We start from the raw sequence: 18,235 nt of genomic DNA, 5'->3' as shown, positions 1-18,235 counted from the left end.
ATTTGGCTGTATAACGTGTAATTCACAGGCAGCAGTTTTAGTTTTAAATAAGTCATGCAGCGATACATCACAACTGTAATTAAATCGTTCTCGTCCGTGTGCTTGGAGCGTCACGTGATTTCTGCTGCTGTACCGCGAGATTTCGTTGACGTCACTTTTAGCGCGGAGTTTGTTGTTGGCGGAGACGCTTCAATCCGAAAGTCTGTACAAAGTTCTTCAGCCACCGCCAGAGCGGAATATAAACCTATAATTGATGCTTTACCGGTAGAGATGTTGGTCGGGGCTGTATGGTGACTTTATGAGGCGTTAATTTGAGACACTTTTGGACTTTACAACCAACTGAAGCGGTAAGTTTCTTTGTGTTTTTGCTCTAGCAGCTGCAGTTAGCGAGCTAACTAGTGCTAGTGGTATCTAGGAAGTCGGACCGCGCTCTTCAAAAAACTATAACTGCAGACGTTTACAGTAACGAGGACTTGTACAGCTACAGAATATTTTAAATAAAGTGTTTACCAAACTTAAATCACGAGTGTTTGCTCCATCTGTAAGTGTCTCTAACGATGTTCCTGTTTTCTGGTTTTCAGATGGAGTTTTCTCCTGCCTGCGTTGAGCCCAGCACAGACGGATGCCTTATGAAAGCTGACAGAGGTCAAAAGAAACGGAAAATCTCCCGTGAGTTGGACAACTGTGATATGACAGAAATATTTCAGTAGAAATGCATCCTTATATTGGAACTACATTATTATAGCTGATATACAATTAAAATCTGTGTGCTCAGCTATAGTTTGTCACTGTAGCTTAGGGTTTGCACACAGTATTAATAACCTCACTCTGGGCAGAATTCATTTTTAAGACAATCATATCATATTTTTTATATTTATTTTGCTTTCTTTATTCTTTTTAAACTTACTTTAAGATTGTAGGATTTTTTTTAAATAATACCATAAGTGCATCTACTAGAAGGCTGAGGGGTAGCAGTGTGGCCGCCAGTATTTTTCTTTAACTCCAAATTGTGTCACAGTTACTGATCTCCGTCTGCATTTAACACATTCACTCAGTGAAGCAGTGGGCGCCCGGGGAGCAGCGTAGGGACGGTATCTTGCTCAGGGGTACCTCAGGGTAGCCGTTCAGTGGATTTGAACCCTCGACCTTCCGATCATGGGGCCTCTACCTACTGAGCTATCCCTGCCCTCAATGCGAACGCCCAACGCAGCGCTCAAACCCACCACCCTGAGATTAAGCCGGGCTTATACAGCTGTATCGATACTCTATCTCTCTCCCTTCCCGTTCCTATTACTTTCTATGTGTTAACCATATACACCACACTAGTAATGGTGTTCTGACAGTTGATTTTTTTTGTCTTGTTTGTTTCCAGCGGACGTGGAGATGGACATTGAGTTTCTTTACAAAGCTGTTCCTCAGCTAGCCAAAGTTTTCCGCATTATAGACAAAATTGGAGCAGGTACGTAGTCAGTTTTGGAGTTTTTATACAGCTGGGAGAAGGATTGTTAGCCGTTCACTAACCTCATAAGGAGAAGTGCTGATGACATTTGTGCGTCTTCATTAGGTACGTTCAGCTCAGTATACTTGGGTGAGACGCAGATGCGAGATGGGAGAAGAGAGATGTTTGCACTGAAGCATCTCATCCCAACAAGCCATCCCACACGGATTGCTGCTGAGCTTCAGTGTCTCACTGTTGCAGGGTGAGACCAATGAAGTAACTTAGAATTTTATTGACATTACACTGATGTTTTTTCTATCAACATCTATTTATTTATTTAGTTTGTGTTACTGTAACACTATACACTGTCACTAATCCTTCTTAAAGACCTGGACCTGGTTAAATTCCTTTGAGTTGCACTTTCATATTTGGCATTTCTTACATGCCTAATGCATTGAGTTGCTGATATGATATTGGCTGATTAGATATTTTCAATAAAGAGCAGAGTAAGTAGGTGTGCCTAATAAAGTGGCTGGTGAGTGTATGTTTTTATTCTTTGACAGATAATGCGGGGATTCAATTTGATTATTATTTAATTTTCCTATAATTCCATGTGGAATTGGTAGCACACCTCCAAATTAAGTCTGTGAAGGTTCTCAGTCCAAATTAACCTCCACACTAACTTTTCTTTTAGTATTACCGGTACTGTGTTTGTGAAAGAGCCGAGTATCCCAAAAATGTAAAATCAGAAAAGACCAAATTTTATTTGATTTCTTGCTTTTAAGTTTATTTTTATGCTGTGGTAAATCGATGTGTGGGTTTCTCATTTGTGACATCTTATGATTCAGTTTAACCTACGCAGTTTGGTACACTGCTGGCTGGGGTTGACAAGACGTGCAGCATAAAACACACCAATTTATAAATGAGTGTGCATTTGTGGTTGAGTGCTTCTGTAATGATTCTTGGAAGTGAACGTCCGAGATTGACATTTCTTGCAGACATAACACATTATAATGAAATGACGCCTGTCTTCTGAGCTGTGCCCTTAATCCACTTTGCAGAGGCAGAGAGAATGTGATGGGAGTGACATACTGCTTCAGGAAGGAGGACCATGTGGTGATTGTAATGCCCTACATGGAGCATCAAGCCATTGTGGTAGGTACTTTGTCGTATGTTACTGCAGTGACATGCAGTGTTTATACTGAAGTGATTTATTTATTTTTAATGGACACAATCTGAGCTTCTAAATCAGTCTCTTCTCCTGATTATGTTGACGTTGCTTAAAAATGTCTTTTAAAACTTCTGATTGAAACTAAACATATTCACCAGGACATCATTGGGTCGCTAACTTTTGAAGAGGTCCGCCTGTACATCTACCACCTGTTAAAGGCTCTGAAACACATCCACCAGTTTGGCATAATTCATCGAGACATCAAACCAAACAATTTCCTCTACAACAAAAAGAGCAAAATGTAAGTAGCTGCAGAACATTTGTAATGTTTTATCTGTTGTCAATTCTTTTTTTTTTTTTTTGAAAATATTTTTATTGAAAAAAGAAAACAGTACTTGCAGTTACCGAAATACAATCAACCTTTCTTAATTTTCCTAAGTAAATTAACACATATATATATATATATATATATATATATATATATATATATATATATATATATATATATATATATATATATATATATATATATATGAAAAAAACAACAAAAAAAACAAAACACAACGCGCGCCCCCCCCCCCCAGTCCCACACAGATCAACACAACCATCAAACATATTAGAGGAATATAACAGTAACAAAAGTAGATTTAAACAGGCAATACCTCTAGACTAGCAAAATAAGAGATAAAGGGTTGCCACTTGTGAAAAAATTTGGCTGTGCAACCTCTCAACGTATATTTAATTTTTTCAAGTTTTAAAAAAAACATGACATCTTTAAGCCACCGGGAAATAGTAGGATACTTAGCAGACTTCCAATGCAACAATATTAGACGTCTCGCTAATAGGGATGTGAAGGCTATAATATCCCTTTGTGTGGAATCAAGTGTAAGTGAGCGAGCAGGAATCCCAAACACAGCAATCAGAGGACAAGGATGAAGAGTTACCCCAAGAACAGTTGACATAATAGCAAAATACCTTTTCCAGAAACCTTGTAGCTCAGGGCACAGAAAAAACATGTGGCTAAGGTGACAAGGAGAACCATGGCATTTATCACATTTATTTTCCACTTCTGGATACAATTCAGAAAGTCTAGACTTAGAGAAATGCACCCTGTGTATGACCTTAAATTGAATAAGTCCAAGACGAGCACAGGAGGTGGAAGATCGTATCCTCGTTATAGCCCGTTCCCAAGACTCCTCATGTATTCGAAATCCCAGTTCTTCTTCCCATGTACGCTTAAGCTTAACATTAGAGTGGTTACTAAAAGACAGAATAGCATCATAGAGTTTCGAAATGGTTCCTCTGTGATGAGGAACAAATGATAACGTAGTTTCCCACTGCTGTTCTGGAGGTAAAGAGGGGAAATTTGGGAAACACTTGGCAACAAAATTTCGAATTTGAAAATAGCGAAACAAATGGGTAACAGGGAGATTGTAACGAGAAGACAAGTTGGGAAAACTATCGAAAACACCATCCACATATAAATGTTTGAACTGTTTTATACCCTTGTCACACCACACTGAAAATGTCGAGTCCAAAAGTGAAGGGGGAAACAAATGGTTTTCGCTTAGAGGACCCGAGGAAGACGGCATTACAAAATTAAAGTGACGTCTAAACTGAAACCAGATTTTGAGTGTGTTAAGAACCACCTGATTATCAGTGTACAGAGAGGGTCTCACGGGTAAAGAGGAATAGAGCAAAGCCGGTAAAGAAGAGCCCTTACATGATGATAGCTCCAATTTACACCACGAGGAACCAGAAGATTTTAGCCAGTAGCAAAGTTTATGGATGTGAGCGGCCCAGTAATAGACTAAAAAATTAGGTAATGCAAGTCCTCCACTAAATCTGCATCGCTGCAGCAAAGTTTTAGAGACCCTAGGTGGCTTCCCTCCCCAAATGAAAGAACCAATAATCTTGTCCAGTGAAACAAAAAAATGTTTCGGCAAAAATAAGGGAATTGACTGAAATAAAAATAAAAATTTTGGTAAGATGTTCATTTTAACAACGTTAATCTTACCGATTAAAGAAAGGGGGAGATTACCCCATCTTTGAATATCAGATGTGACCCTAGATATAAGAGGAGACAAATTTGCTGATTTAAGGCCAGCTAGAGAGCGAGTCACGTTAATCCCTAAGTACTTAAACCCAGACGGACTGAGACGAAAGGGTAGATCGGACTGTTGAAGTTGACGTGCTGCCGTATTAACAGGAAAACACTCACTTTTCCCCAAATTCAATTTATAACCTGAAAACGAACTGAAGTTCTCCAGAATACTTAAAACAGCAGGGATGGCGCATGCGGGGTCAGTCATATATAATAACAAGTCATCCGCATACAATGATACTTTATGTGTAATTCCATTACGGATGATTCCCCTGAATACAGAAGAAGATCGCAATGTAATAGACAGAGGCTCGATGGCAATGGCAAAGAGTAAGGGAGACAAAGGGCAACCTTGACGACAACCACGACCCAGCGCAAAATAATCAGAGTAAACATCATTAGTATGAACACTGGCTTTAGGGGACGAATAAAGAAGCCGAATCCAGGAAATAAATTTATCACCAAAACCAAATTTCTCTAAAACTGCAAACAAGTACTCCCACTCCACCCTATCGAAAGCCTTTTCAGCATCTAAAGAAATCACAAGTTCAGGAAGTTCAGATAGACGCTTTGAGTAAATAACATTAAAGAGTGTACGGGTATTAAAAAACAATTGCCGTCCCTTTATAAATCTGTTGTCAATTCTAATGCTAATATTCTGATGTAGTGCTCATGATCTGATGCTATGTGTTGTCTATATTGATACAGTGCTGGAGCATCACTCAGCTATAAGATTAGAATGTATGTTAAAAAGTAAATTACACTAATAAATTCCACATACACTTTATTACATTTTGGCTTTTGTGGTTTGTTTTTTTGTGTAACTGTATGCACAGGTACGCACTGGTGGATTTCGGCCTGGCACAGGGTACAGCTGACACCCAGATTGAGCTATTGAAGGTGGTGAGAAAGAGACCATCACAGAAAGGTGGAGGGTCCACAGGGAAACAAGTGGCTGCACAGCGGAGCAAAGCACCACCTAAACTCTCTTCAAAAACCACAACAGTCTCCACCTCTCTTCCACTGCCTGCACGGCAGCAAATACACCCAACAAATTCCTCCGCATCTTCCTCCACCACCACAGCTTCTTCAACCTCTCGAAAAGCACTGATTAAAAAAGCACATTCTGCTACCACCACTGTGACCACCTCTCACACAAAGCACACAAAGGTGTCTGCACTTATTTTATTTACCATCATTTTTATCTTCATTAGGTGTTTCTGTCCAGTGATAAAATTTACTCTAATTACACTTCACTGTGTTGCACAAGACTGAAGTATGGTTATGGTTGGATGTTTATAACATCATTGTTTATGTTTTGCTTATGTCATCGTCCATGTTGGTTTTCTTTAGGATTTGATAGAGCTACGCAAAGCACCACGGACTGTGTTTGGAGAGAGGGACCTGAACAGCTGCACACCAGCTCTCTCCAACACCAAACACGCTGCCATTAGGACAGAGGTAAGCAATGGGGGAAAACTACAGTACTGTGCAAAAGTCTTGAGCTGCTGCTCATATCTTTAGATTTTCTTGCAAGAAAAGTTTTTCTTTGGACATTGGCCGGACCCAAGCATTTTAAGAGGAACATTTTTTTGTTTGTTAATCCACTCAACACTGACCTTTGATCCAAGCATAGAAAAGGGACTAAACTAAAGGGATGAGCCAGTGTTTTGTCTACACATAAAAGACAATTTAGCCAAGAAAAACATTTAAATTGTAGCCTGTTACAAAAATAAATTGTTTTACTATGAAGTGATGGAAGAAAACGATAACGACAATAGCGCATTATGAGAGACATAAATGGTATATTTGCACCACCAGGGTGATTCCGAAAGAGCTATTGGCTGAAAGCTTTCCGTAGCTCAGCATGGTGTGCATCACCAAAAAACATATTCAGCTCATCTACAGTTATGCAGTTCACACTGAACATGACACAGCCATCCTAATCCTAAACCTTGCTATTTTTCCTCCCTGTACTGCAACTAATTACCTTTAAAATATTAACACTGAAAGCTTTTTGTAGTCTTTGCGCTGCATATGTCGCTGACCTCCAGACTTTCATTCCCTCCCACTCCCTGTGGCTCATCAACAGATTTACTGTCATTAGCTTTCATCAGCATGGACAAGATGGGTTTTTAGAGGCTTCTCTTATGCTGTGACGAAGCTCTGCAACTCTTGTCTCTCAGGTTCACATGTAGGACTGCTTAACAGAAATAAAATTACTTTTTTATATAAGCTTATTCAGTTTGATAGCATTAGGTGCTATCAAACCCCATACTGAGCTACACTGTGTTCCCTGCTGCAACTTTTCCTGCTGGGTCTTATTATATATTATTAAGTGATATAAGGTGACCTTGAGTGTTTTGGAGGTGACATTAAAAATTGAATCATCATTACTCTTTAGCTGGTAAAACCAAGTAAAACAGAGGACGCAACCAGCCGTAAGTACTCTTCAGCCACCCTGCCTGTCAGGACCCAGAGCAGCAGTCAGAGACCCGTACAGCGAGGTCTAACCTGTAACTGCTACTTCACTGATCGGGTCTGCAACGTCTGCTTGTCCAGGTAACTAACAAAACATCCTCCTGCACCTCCTGTTTACCTTGCACATGTTTTGGGCATTATTCTAGACAGTGAAACATTTATATGATTTCTTTCATTTATATGAAATATGATTTAATGGTGCTTGTGTCAGCTGTACAAGAACAAAAATTATTTATTATTAAAACTAAATTCTCGTTCCAATCCACTTCCACTAAACGAAGAATTGTTAGTTTCTGTTTTGTGTCACTTCTAATACCTCATTCCTGTCCTTGTTTGTGACTGCAGAAAGTCGCAGGTGGCGCCCCGGGCAGGAACTCCAGGGTTTAGAGCACCAGAAGTCCTCACAAAGTGTCCCAACCAAGGCACGGGTGGGTGTCTCAAGTCATTATTTATAATACATGTTTAAAAGCAAAGAAAATAAATATATGTATCTACCACACTGCTGCTTTAGCCCATCTGCTTTGATGTGGTTTGTTGAACGTGATTTAAGGTGCTGCATGCTCAGAGATGCTCTCTAGTATTAAAAAAACAAAATCTGTTTTCTCATGCTTGGTAACATTTCCTGTCATATGAGCCAGGCAGGTTTTCCAAAAATTGCCTAAAAATAGCAAATTTGGGATGTTCTCTTTTTTATTCTTACTAATCTGCACTCTTGCACCCTCCCCTGTCCTGTCACCCTGCACTGCAGCCATAGACGTGTGGTCAGCTGGTGTGATCCTGCTCTCACTGCTCAGTGGCCGTTACCCGTTCTTTAAGGCCACCGATGACATGATTGCGCTCGTTCAGATCATGACCCTACGAGGCTCCAGAGAGACCATCAAGGCTGCCAAGTCGTTCGGTGCGTATAAATGTCTTCTTTTGGGTCTTCTGCAGAACGCAGATCCTCACTGCACCTGCAAGACTGCAGTGATTAATCCTGCAGGCAGTTCATCACCAATAGAGTCACTATAATTCTGCAGTGGAACAATATTCTGCAGCACAGTTTTCAGAGTTAATGCACTGCATAAATATAAATATGAAAAAAAAGTATAGTGAACTGAAAATGGTGCAGAACAACACATGAAACTTTTTGTGTTGTTTTAAATTTGATGCCAGCTCCATGTTTCTGCAAAGGTCTTGTAGCAAACTCTGTAACCTGATCAGACCAGGGGGTGCAGTGAAATGCTTTCCTTCTCTCACGTGATTTAGGATTTAAGAATTCATGGCTTCCTTTGTTGTATTTTTGATTTCATGATGCTCCAAATGCATTCAGGGGGTGACAGCTCTGGCCTGCATACATCTTAGTTTAACATCTGGAGCCGTGCTGCTGAAATGAATCCTAAAAGAGGTTCAGCAGGACCTTCCCTGAAAAAGACGTATGCAGATGTTCCAAAACATTTCAGAGATGTTCTGGATAATCTCCATACCGCAGAAAGACTGAGAATCTAGGATGACCTTTTTAGCTCGACTATTTTTAAAAATATATTTCACACAGTATAGAATTATTGTTTTTATTAGGTCCTGAGATGGGAAGAAAAAGATTCACAAATCACTGTGTTCCGTTTTCATTTACATTTTAGTGTCACATTTTCAGAAACAGGGTTGTAAAAAACCTCTGTACAGAGTGATCTTATTTTTATGGGCTTGAATCTGATTCAGGTAAAGCGGTGGTGTGCAGTCGGGAGCTCCCTCGACAGGACCTCAGGACCCTGTGTGAGACACTCAGAGGATTGAGGCCATCGCCAGATAACAAAGTCACACCACTTCCTGAGGCTACTGCAGATTCCACTGACACTCATCATCACAAGATCCAAGATGATACGCCCACACACCGTCCCACTGAAAGAACACTCAAACCACACAAAAAGGAAGCAGATGAAACTCCTGCAGAACTCTTGTGTAGTCACACGAACAAGCACAAACATTCAGGTGGTAATGACACCGCAACTCGCCTTCCAAAACAGGAAAAGATGGGAGAGGAGGAGGATGAGCGTGGCTGGGACAGAGTTCCCGATGAGGCTTACGACCTGCTGGATAAGCTGCTGGATCTGAACCCTTCCACCAGGATCACAGCTGCTCAGGCTCTTCAACACCCGCTGTTCAAAGACCTGTGAGACTGTGCTGTGAGAGCACCAGGAACCAGTAAAACTATGATGTCCTAGGCTGTGGTTCAGGTGCAGAAAAGGCACGTCAGCATGAGAGAGAACGTTCACTCCTTGTAAGGTGCTGCAGTTTTCCCCCCTTCGGCTTCGTGGTTGACACGGTGCACCTCAAAGTAAAGATTTCTTATATTCACAGCAGCTATGATGTAGTCTAAAGAACTGTGAAGAAGGGCATTTTAAAATGGTGGAAACATTGCAGATATTGCTATAACTCTTGACCTTTTAAAGAGGGAATAATCCATATTTTGTTTACAGTTATCACTGCCATAAAGGCTTTTAATTTGAAGGTGCATATCTGTATCCTGTGAATGTGTGAAATTCTGCTTCATTAGTGTGTGCATGTCTGAGTTTGGTTTATTTATGGAAAACACTGAAGTGTCAGTTTTTCCCAGTTCAGGTTAATAATAAAGGCAAAAACAAAATGACGTCTCTCATTCAGGTTACATGGTTATATTCATTTAGAAGGAATTTATTTTCCACTTTTTGTTACCTGGACCCAAGAAAACAGTTCAGCATTTATTTATTTTTTGTAGTAACCTGGGGTAAAAATATGGGTTGTAGTGAAATAACTTGCTTATGAATTGCTAATATCACCAAATTTTGCAAAGTTTTTTAAAAATGGTTGAATGAATGAAAGGAAGTATTTTCTCAAGATTGGACTATTGCTGCTCTCTTCTCTGGCATTAATGAAAAGTTGCTCTCTCTCTTGTCAAAACGCGCCTGTGGCCTCGATGTACGTAGCAGAACCTCTGACCCCACGTGTGCCTGCTCACAGCCTCGGGTTGGACCCTTCAGGCTGTGCTAAAGGCAAGAATTTAAATCTGTAGGTGATTTTGCTTTTTCAGGCCCCCTCACATCTGGAATGACCTACCTGAGAAGATCGAGCACACAGAGCCAGACTTCCTTTGAATCACTGCTTAAATCTAAATTCTATAGACTTAATTTTAAACAATTCTGTTACATGGGATACATTTTATTACTTTAAGTGTGTTTACCCTTTTGCACTTTGTAAACTTATGTATCGTTTTGTGAGCTACTTTTCTGAGTCTTTTTTTGTTTTTACCTTTATAACCTATAGCATCTCTTTGTGCTAGAGTGTTCTGGGCAACACAGGCTGCATGAACTTGAGATATTTTTGTGACGGCAGGAGAAACTGAAGCTTCCAAAGGTTACAAATTATTTTTACCAAACCACAACTTTTTTACACTTTCACCAAAAATGAAAACACTTGATTTAACCTGCAAGTACAAAAGTTTGAAAGTTTATTACAGAGCTGATACAAACTTGCCTTTTTTTTTTTTTTTTTAAAACTTCTAATTGACAATGTATGCAACATTTTATAATTACACTGTAAAACAAAGAGACCAGCAGTGCACTAGCACTTTGTTTTGAAACAAGTAACAGTTTTCTGTTTGAGATGAGCTTGTGTGGTTACAGGTTGTCCTTCACCTCGATGAGTTCCTCTATCCGTGCCAACACGCTCTCAATCATGTCAAACGTGTGCAGGGCAGAGTGCAGAGCCTGGCAGGACCAATGAAAATGCAGTCAGGAACATCACAGTGCTTTCTTAATCCCCACACGCATAAATACGTAGTATGATATCTGACTGTGTTACTCACCTGAATCTGTGACTCTGGTGTCATGCTGGGCAGCTCCTCACCACCAACAGACACAGAAAGTACAGACTCTTCTGTGAAGAAACAAATGCTGTCAGAAAGCCTCCTCTGAACACTTTTGATGATGCTACATGTTGAAAAGTGCCATTAAGAAGTCGTTTGAGTTGGGACGAGTACAAAAGAAGCCTGAGAAAAATGAAGCCAAGCTACCTACAAAATAGAACCCCTCCTGTGCATGCATAGAGTCTCTATGTTGTACTAAAAAACTGGAAATTAAAGTAAGTGTTGCTGATCTGACCTTTAGCCTTGCTCTTCTTGGCCTCCATTGTGTTCTGCAGCTCTCTTTCATAGTGGGCCCTGGACATGTTCACACCAACACGAAGAGGCTTCATGAACATATCTTCTACTTTATACAGTTCTGTCCAGATGCCGGTCTTCAGCAGCATCAGAAAGCACAGATAGAGAAAGCTTATATACCCTTATAGGCCATCATGAAGGTGAACAGCTTGTTTTAAAATGTAATTTTTGGTGTTTTCAGCTCAACAGTGCACTCACCTGGTTCTCTGTCACTTTGTCTCTGATGACCAGGTAACGCAGCAGATTTAGAGACTCCATGACTCTGTAGAGATCAACACACACACATGCGCTATTTCTTAATCTACCTTCCAGACATTTCCAAAACTTTCAACTACTCTCGTCCATAAAGTCCGAGATTTTGTTGTTAAATAATGACTTCTGATCAGGGCGACACGTACACTCAACCAGCCACACCGATTCAACTGCTCATTAATTCAAATATCTAATCAGTCAATCACATGGCAGCAACTTAAGTGCATTTAATAAGTGACCAGTGAGTATATTTTACTGGCCTTTTTTAAAAACTATAAAATCAACAGCAATACTACTTTGTTTATACTTATTGCACAATTTAATATAAAAAGCACCAAAGGATGTTTGTTTTTTAAAATCTTATCGAGAAAAAGACTTATAAAATTCCTCTTGATTACACAGAAGTGTCCAATTAAATTTAAACATCTCATATTTTCTCAGGAAGAAACAAAATTAAACAATGTAATACTTTCTTTTAAACTGTGTATGATCCTTTTTAACAGTGCGTGTTGGGGCTGGCTGTCACACTCCTGTGACCCGCATTAGTGTGTGTGCACAGACCTGTCCAGGTACTGCAGGAGGTCAGTCTCTGGGCCATCTGGAAGAATAAGAACCTTACGCAGCAGAGGCATGAGCTGAATGCCTTCAAACCAGACGTTACTGTTACCTGGCTGGAGACAGAGCGATAAAGATTCTTTTAGGTCCCCCAAGAAATTTTAAACATGGCCCACACTGCCATTTTTTCCTTTAATGTACATCTTCACCTGCAGGGCAATGTCTATCTGATTCTTGATATTTTTAATGATGTAGCCTTCAACTCCTGAGTGGTTACTCGTCTTCAACATGTACCTGAAACAAGGACACAGGTCGCTTGCAGTGGGAAGTGGAAAAGACACATTTCTGATTAATTTTCAGGGAAGAAAGGTGGAGCTCACTGGAAGAATCTGTACTTGGCTTCAGTGTTGAACTTATCAATGCTCAGCTGGAAAACCTTCAGTCCTTTAGTTCTCTGAAGACAAAAAGAAGTATCGTCAAAATTGAGTCCCAAGATAAGTTTCATTCTAGGTACCAAAAACGAGATGAAGGTGACACAAATGAAAGCCGATTTCAAACCAAATGATCTGACATTAGATTTTAAACACATCAAAATTGATTAAAAACTTACCAGTTCATGCTTTGGACATATCGTCATGACCTTTATTAAGTTCTGAAATTAAACACTGACATTAATAACATTATATGACGCACACAAAACACAACAGTAGACCCAACAGGTCTATAATGAAGCGACTGCATTCACCTGAGGGACTGTGAGGAAGGTTTTAATCTCCAGCAGGTCGGCACGCAGACTGCCGTCCTCGACTCGCACCAGACTTTTCTCATACAGCTCCTGTGTGATGCACATCCATCATACACTGATGACTGCTTTTAATGTGCAGAAGAAGATTTAAGTAACACAGTGACCATTTACACTGGCAGGTAACGACCCTTACAGCCTCATTCTTTTTCTTCTTTGGCTTCTTCTGATTGGCTATTATAAGAAAAAATGTGGGGAACCTCAAGTTTTAGAGTCTAAAGCCTCTCCAAATGCTAACCTCATTATTTGAAAACTTGGCCATGTTGAATATGAGCATCCAAGATGATGACCGTACATATCAAACCATAAGAAAAACTTTTCATAAGCTTTTAAACATGTTGTGTTTAATTAAAATAGCACCATGGAAATATATAGGATTAAATCCAGGAGTCACGTATTGACTCCTGGATGATTAAGGTCATTATAATTTATGTAATAAATAACTAATAAATAAGTAAAAATGTCACCTACCAGTCCTTTCTGAAGCTTGGACTCCTCAGTTCTATAAAAGATAGATATCACTGATTACAGGTTGATCATTAAAGTGGACACTTATGGTATATGTGTGTGTTATATATGTGTGTATAATGTGCATATTCATATTTTACAGCTTTTGTAAAACGCTAACAAAGATTATAACACGACACATTATTATGTCATGTTACCTGGACAGGAGGACAGAGACGTGCTCGATGTTACATCGAAGACTGAACACGGGACTGCAGAGAGAATACGGAGTGTTGGGAGCATTAACATTATTTAAATGTTTCAGTATTTGTTAATGTAGAACTACTGAAACACCCAAGTACAGATTCATTTCAAGCCAAGTGTGAATAATCCCACATTGTGCATCCCAGGAGAAAAAATATGTTTTCAAAATACCTGAAAACAGTGGGGAAGGTGTCTGCAGCCAGGTGATGGACAAACACCAGATGAGCCAAGCTGGCCAAAGACTCTTTAGGATAACGCACCACCTCCTCGAGAAAGCCGGGAACCTGCTTTCTCTTCAAAAGAGGCTGGTGCACGAGACTGCTGAGGGACTCCCCGATAGAACCGAGGATGTTCTGCAGGACACAGAAAACCACGATTACCACGATATGCAAGTACGTGACGAACCGATGACATATTAGAAACCAGCAATGACACCATTTACACGTTTGAAAAATGGGTTTACCAAAATCTCGGTGGCAAAAGTCCTGAGGGGGGACAGAGCCAGCGTGTCAGGATCCTTGAGGTGTACTTCCAACAGAGGATGACTCAGACTCTTCATACAGCTCAAGAGGAGACAAACAAAAAGGAAGCCTCAGCATCATCAGTTTTCAAGAGCCCTGCAGCGCTTTTCTATGACATTACGTCGGACTATCAAACGTGAGTCTGAGCTGGAAAACGCATTTTTTTTCACTCACAACTTCAGAAGTTCTGTCCGCAGCTCATCCTCTTTATCCTTCCCCTGTCTGCCCACAGTCCTGTTTGCAGTCTCGCTCTGCATCTCATTATTCAGCAGGTTATGCCTGACTTCTTGAACAAAAGGTCTGACGAAATCTATCATGTCAGTGCAGCACCGGCAAAACGAAAAGACGTCATCCTCCTCTTGCTCCTTGATGTGAGGGAGAGGCAGTTTGGCCACCTGGTCCAGCACGGACGACAGCGCCATGCCCAAGGATGACGCCTTACGGCCGCCCAGGCGCACGAGCACTGTTCGAAGCGAGAAAAAGAGAATACATCACAATAATAATAGCAAGAAAAAGCACCCAAACAGCAATATGCAACATATACAGTCAGCTCCATAAATATTGGGACATCGACACAATTCTAACATTTTTGGCTCTATACACCACCATAATGGATTCCAAATGAAACAAACAAGATGTGCTTTAACTGCAGACTGTCAGCTTTTATTTGAGGGTATTTACATCCAAATCAGGTGAACGGTGTAGAAATTACAACAGTTTGCATAAGTGCCTCCCACTTGTTAACGGACTAAAAGTAAGGGGACAGGATAAGAACCATAAATCAAACTTTCACTTTTTAATACTTGGTTGCAAATCCTTTGCAGTCAATCACAGCCTGAAGTCTGGAACACATAGACATCACCAGACGCTGGGTTTCATCCCTGGTGATGCTCTGCCAGGCCTCTAATGCAACAGTCTTCAGTTCCTGCTTGTTCTTGGGGCATTTTCCCTTCAGTTTTGTCTTCGGCAAGTGAAATGCATGCTCAGTCGGATTCAGGTCAGGTGATTGACTTGGCCATTGCAAAACAGTCCACTTCTTTCCCTTCAAAAAACTCTGCTTTTGCAGTATGCTTTGGGTCATTGTCCATCTGCACTGTGAAGCGCCATCTAATGAGTTCTGAATCACTTGGGTGAATATATGAGCAGATAATACTGCCCGAAACACTTCAGAATTCATTGTACTGCTTTTGTCAGCAGTCACATCATCAATAAATACAAGAGAACCAGCTCCACTGGCAGCCATACATGCCCATGCCATGACACTTGCAGCACCATGCTTCACAGATGAGGTGGTATGCTTAGGATCATGAGCACTTCCTTTCCTTCTCCATACTCCTCTCTTCCCATAACTCTGGTACAAATTGATCTCGGTCTCATCTATCCATAGGATGTTGTTCCAGAAGTGTGAAGGCTTTTTTTTAGATGTCGTTTGGCAAACTCTAATCTGGCCTTCCCGTTTTTGGGGCTCACCAATGGTTTACATCTTGCGGTGAACCCTCTGTATTCACACTGGTGGAGTCTTCTATTGATTTTTGACTTTGAGAGTGTTCTTGATCTGGCCAACTGTTGTGAAGGGTGTTTTCTTCACCAGGGAAAGGATCCTTCGGTCATCCACTATAGTTGTTTTCCGTCTTCCAGTGTTCTGACAAAGCATCCTACTTTGGCAAAACGTCCTACCGTAAGTAGTTTATCCACATTTCTGCTGTCACAGAGTAATTCCAGCACAAATTTAAGTGGGTATGACGGTTTGCCACTTACCTTTGCCCATCAGAGTATGTTTCTAGCTCATAATTATAAAGCCAGGACGGCTTGCCACTTCATTTTACCTGTCAGAGTATGCCTCTAGCTCTTATTAACAAAGGAAAAATGATTTGCCACTTCATTTTAGCTGTTAAAGTATGCTTCTAGCTCAGATTAACAAAGGTAGGACAATTTGCCACTAAATTTTAGCTGTTAAAGTATGCTTGTAGGTCACATTCAAAAAGGTAGGATGGTTTGGCACTTCATTTCGTGTTGTGCGCATGCGCAAAAACAACGGGTAGGATGGTTTGTAGGTAGGATGGATTCCCAGAACACCGGGTCTTTTGGTGTTGCTGAGCTCACCGGTGCATTCCTTCTTTTTGAGAATGTTCCAAACAGTTGTTTTGGCCACGCCTAATGTTTTTGCTATCTCTCCGATGGGTTTGTTTTGTTTTTTCCAGCCTAATGATGGCTTGCTTCACTGATAGCGACAGCTCTTTGGATCTCTTCTTGGCAGTTGACAGCAACAGGTTGCAAAGGCAAATAGCACACTTGAAATGAACTCTGGAGCTTTTATCTGCTCATTGTAATTGGGATAATGAGGGAATAACACACACCTGGCCATGGAACAGCTGAGAAGCCAATTGTCCCATTACTTTTGGTCCCTTAACAAGTGGGAGGCACTTATGCAAACTGTCGTAATTCCTACACTGTTCACCTGATTTGGATGTAAATACCCTCAAATGAGAGCTGACAGTCTGCAGTTAAAGCACATCTTATTCGTTTCATTTGGAATCCATAGTGGTGGTGTATAGAGCCAAAAATGTTAGAATTGTGTCGATGTCCCAATATTTATGGAGCTGACTGTATGTAAGACAAGAAGAAAACCAGTAAGAAGAGTAGCATGATGACTAAAAAGATTCTTTACCTTTCTGTAAAGGCTTCAAGAGCAGATGGAGGCTCTCTGCTATTGTATCAGGATCATCCTGCTCCAGCTGCTCCAACAGGCCGATCAGCAGCTCTTTCGGTCTGCACGTCTGCAAAAACAACCACAAAGATCACCCTTACAATGCCACATTCATCCAGTTTTCATCAGTGATGTTTTATCTTAAGTCCACTCCTGACCACTGACCTCCAGCAGGTGGTTAAAAATGGCCAGACACTGAGGAAGATTCTTGTCTTCTTTCTTCAGCAGGACCTGGATCAGCGGAGGCAGCAGGTTCCAACCCATGCATCTCACAATCTCCTGCACAGATGAAGACAGTTACACAGATGAGTGTGTGACAAACCTGAGAAGCAGCGATTGGTGTCAACTTTGAGAAACGTTACCTGATTCTTTTCATCCAGCACAATACTGAGGACCTGCGCGCTGTTTCCCTCCTCGATACAAGTCTGCCCAGCAACCGTGAAGATGTTGTGATCCTCGGTGGTGTAGCTGTCGTCTGGAAGAGCCTGCTGCATGAAAAAGAGACAAACAAGTGGGTAAAAATAGAGAAAACAGACATTTTAAACAGTTACTTATTAAATATTATATTCTATCAAATATCTCAAAGACACAATCCTGGCATATTACACTCTGGTTTGGGTTCAGAACACAGTCGCCCCCTCTGCTTTTAAGATTAGGCTTTTTGATAAAGTTTACAGTTAGATCAGGTGACCCTGAACCATCCCTTAGTTTTGCTGCTACCTCAGGCTGCTGAGGGACTTCCCATGATCCACTGAAGATTTCTCCTCTATTCCCGTCTTCACTAACTGAGCATTTATACACTGCTGCTGTATACCAGCATCCAGGTTGGTGCCAGTGGCTGTGCCGACATGCTTTTTAGGGAATTGATATCAGAATGAAGGAGTGGATGTGGGTTACAAGTACCACTGAATACTTACACATCTTTGGACCACCTCACTGAGCTGCTCCAGAGCCATCCCTGCTGTCTTCATACGGGTGTTGTCCTCATGCAGAAGTCCTCAAAAACAGGGGAAACTTCAAGTATATAAAAAAAAAACAGGTCCAAAGGTGTCAGAGGTTAAGTTCTGTGCCTGTGTGACTGTAAACACAGCAGAGCAGCAGGGATGCTAACCCCGCTCCGAATTAGCCGAACAGTGGCTAGCCAAACAAATTCACCGCCACGAAAAGAGCCGTTGGTGTGGACGCAAACGGGACCGAGGTGAAGGGGACACGTACCTCAGCTCAACTTCCACAAACAGCCCGGTGAAGAAAAAAAAAACACACACACACTACACGCTACGGACGCACCGCGCGAAAGTGAAGTTGTCCCCCTGGCTTGC

General features: G+C 41.0%; 2 protein-coding genes across 4 annotated transcripts; one reads left to right on the top strand and one right to left on the bottom strand.

Annotated features, from left to right (window-relative positions):
* The first annotated feature begins 110 nt into the window (after positions 1–110).
* cdc7 (cell division cycle 7 homolog) lies at positions 111–9,820 on the top strand. Of its 2 annotated transcripts, none has more exons than XM_082513777.1 (12): positions 111–347; positions 582–669; positions 1,373–1,459; positions 1,565–1,700; positions 2,500–2,593; positions 2,768–2,910; positions 5,550–5,613; positions 6,067–6,174; positions 7,118–7,275; positions 7,540–7,622; positions 7,943–8,092; positions 8,893–9,820. In XM_082513777.1, the coding sequence occupies exons 2-12, from the start codon at positions 582–584 to the stop codon at positions 9,345–9,347; spliced, it is 1,566 nt and encodes a 521-aa protein (XP_082369903.1). In that variant the 5' UTR covers positions 111–347; the 3' UTR covers positions 9,348–9,820. The 2 variants fall into 2 exon arrangements, with proteins under 2 accessions (XP_082369903.1, XP_082369902.1); XM_082513776.1 differs by having other exon boundaries at positions 115–347; positions 5,550–5,883.
* A 93-nt stretch (positions 9,821–9,913) lies between these two features.
* On the bottom strand, positions 9,914–18,221 carry glmna (glomulin, FKBP associated protein a). Of its 2 annotated transcripts, XM_082513778.1 has the most exons (19): positions 18,132–18,221; positions 17,834–17,930; positions 17,279–17,404; positions 17,082–17,195; positions 16,878–16,986; positions 14,384–14,672; positions 14,152–14,251; positions 13,860–14,041; positions 13,643–13,696; positions 13,449–13,479; positions 12,921–13,010; positions 12,786–12,827; positions 12,556–12,629; positions 12,385–12,469; positions 12,182–12,291; positions 11,567–11,630; positions 11,310–11,445; positions 11,015–11,085; positions 9,914–10,916 (listed from the first exon to the last, which is right to left on the bottom strand). In XM_082513778.1, exons 2-19 carry the CDS (start codon positions 17,885–17,887, stop codon positions 10,827–10,829), a joined length of 1,821 nt encoding a protein of 606 aa, XP_082369904.1. In that variant the 5' UTR covers positions 17,888–17,930; positions 18,132–18,221; the 3' UTR covers positions 9,914–10,826. The 2 variants fall into 2 exon arrangements, with proteins under 2 accessions (XP_082369904.1, XP_082369905.1); XM_082513779.1 differs by lacking the exon at positions 18,132–18,221 and having other exon boundaries at positions 17,279–17,401.
* Between the last annotated feature and the right edge of the window lie 14 nt (positions 18,222–18,235).

Source organism: Aulonocara stuartgranti (assembly GCF_965226115.1).
Source record: "Aulonocara stuartgranti genome assembly, chromosome: 18".
NCBI classification, from domain to species: Eukaryota; Metazoa; Chordata; class Actinopteri; order Cichliformes; family Cichlidae; genus Aulonocara; species Aulonocara stuartgranti.
Note: the sequence above shows the minus strand (reverse complement) of the source record. Positions and strands in the feature narration are given on the sequence as shown.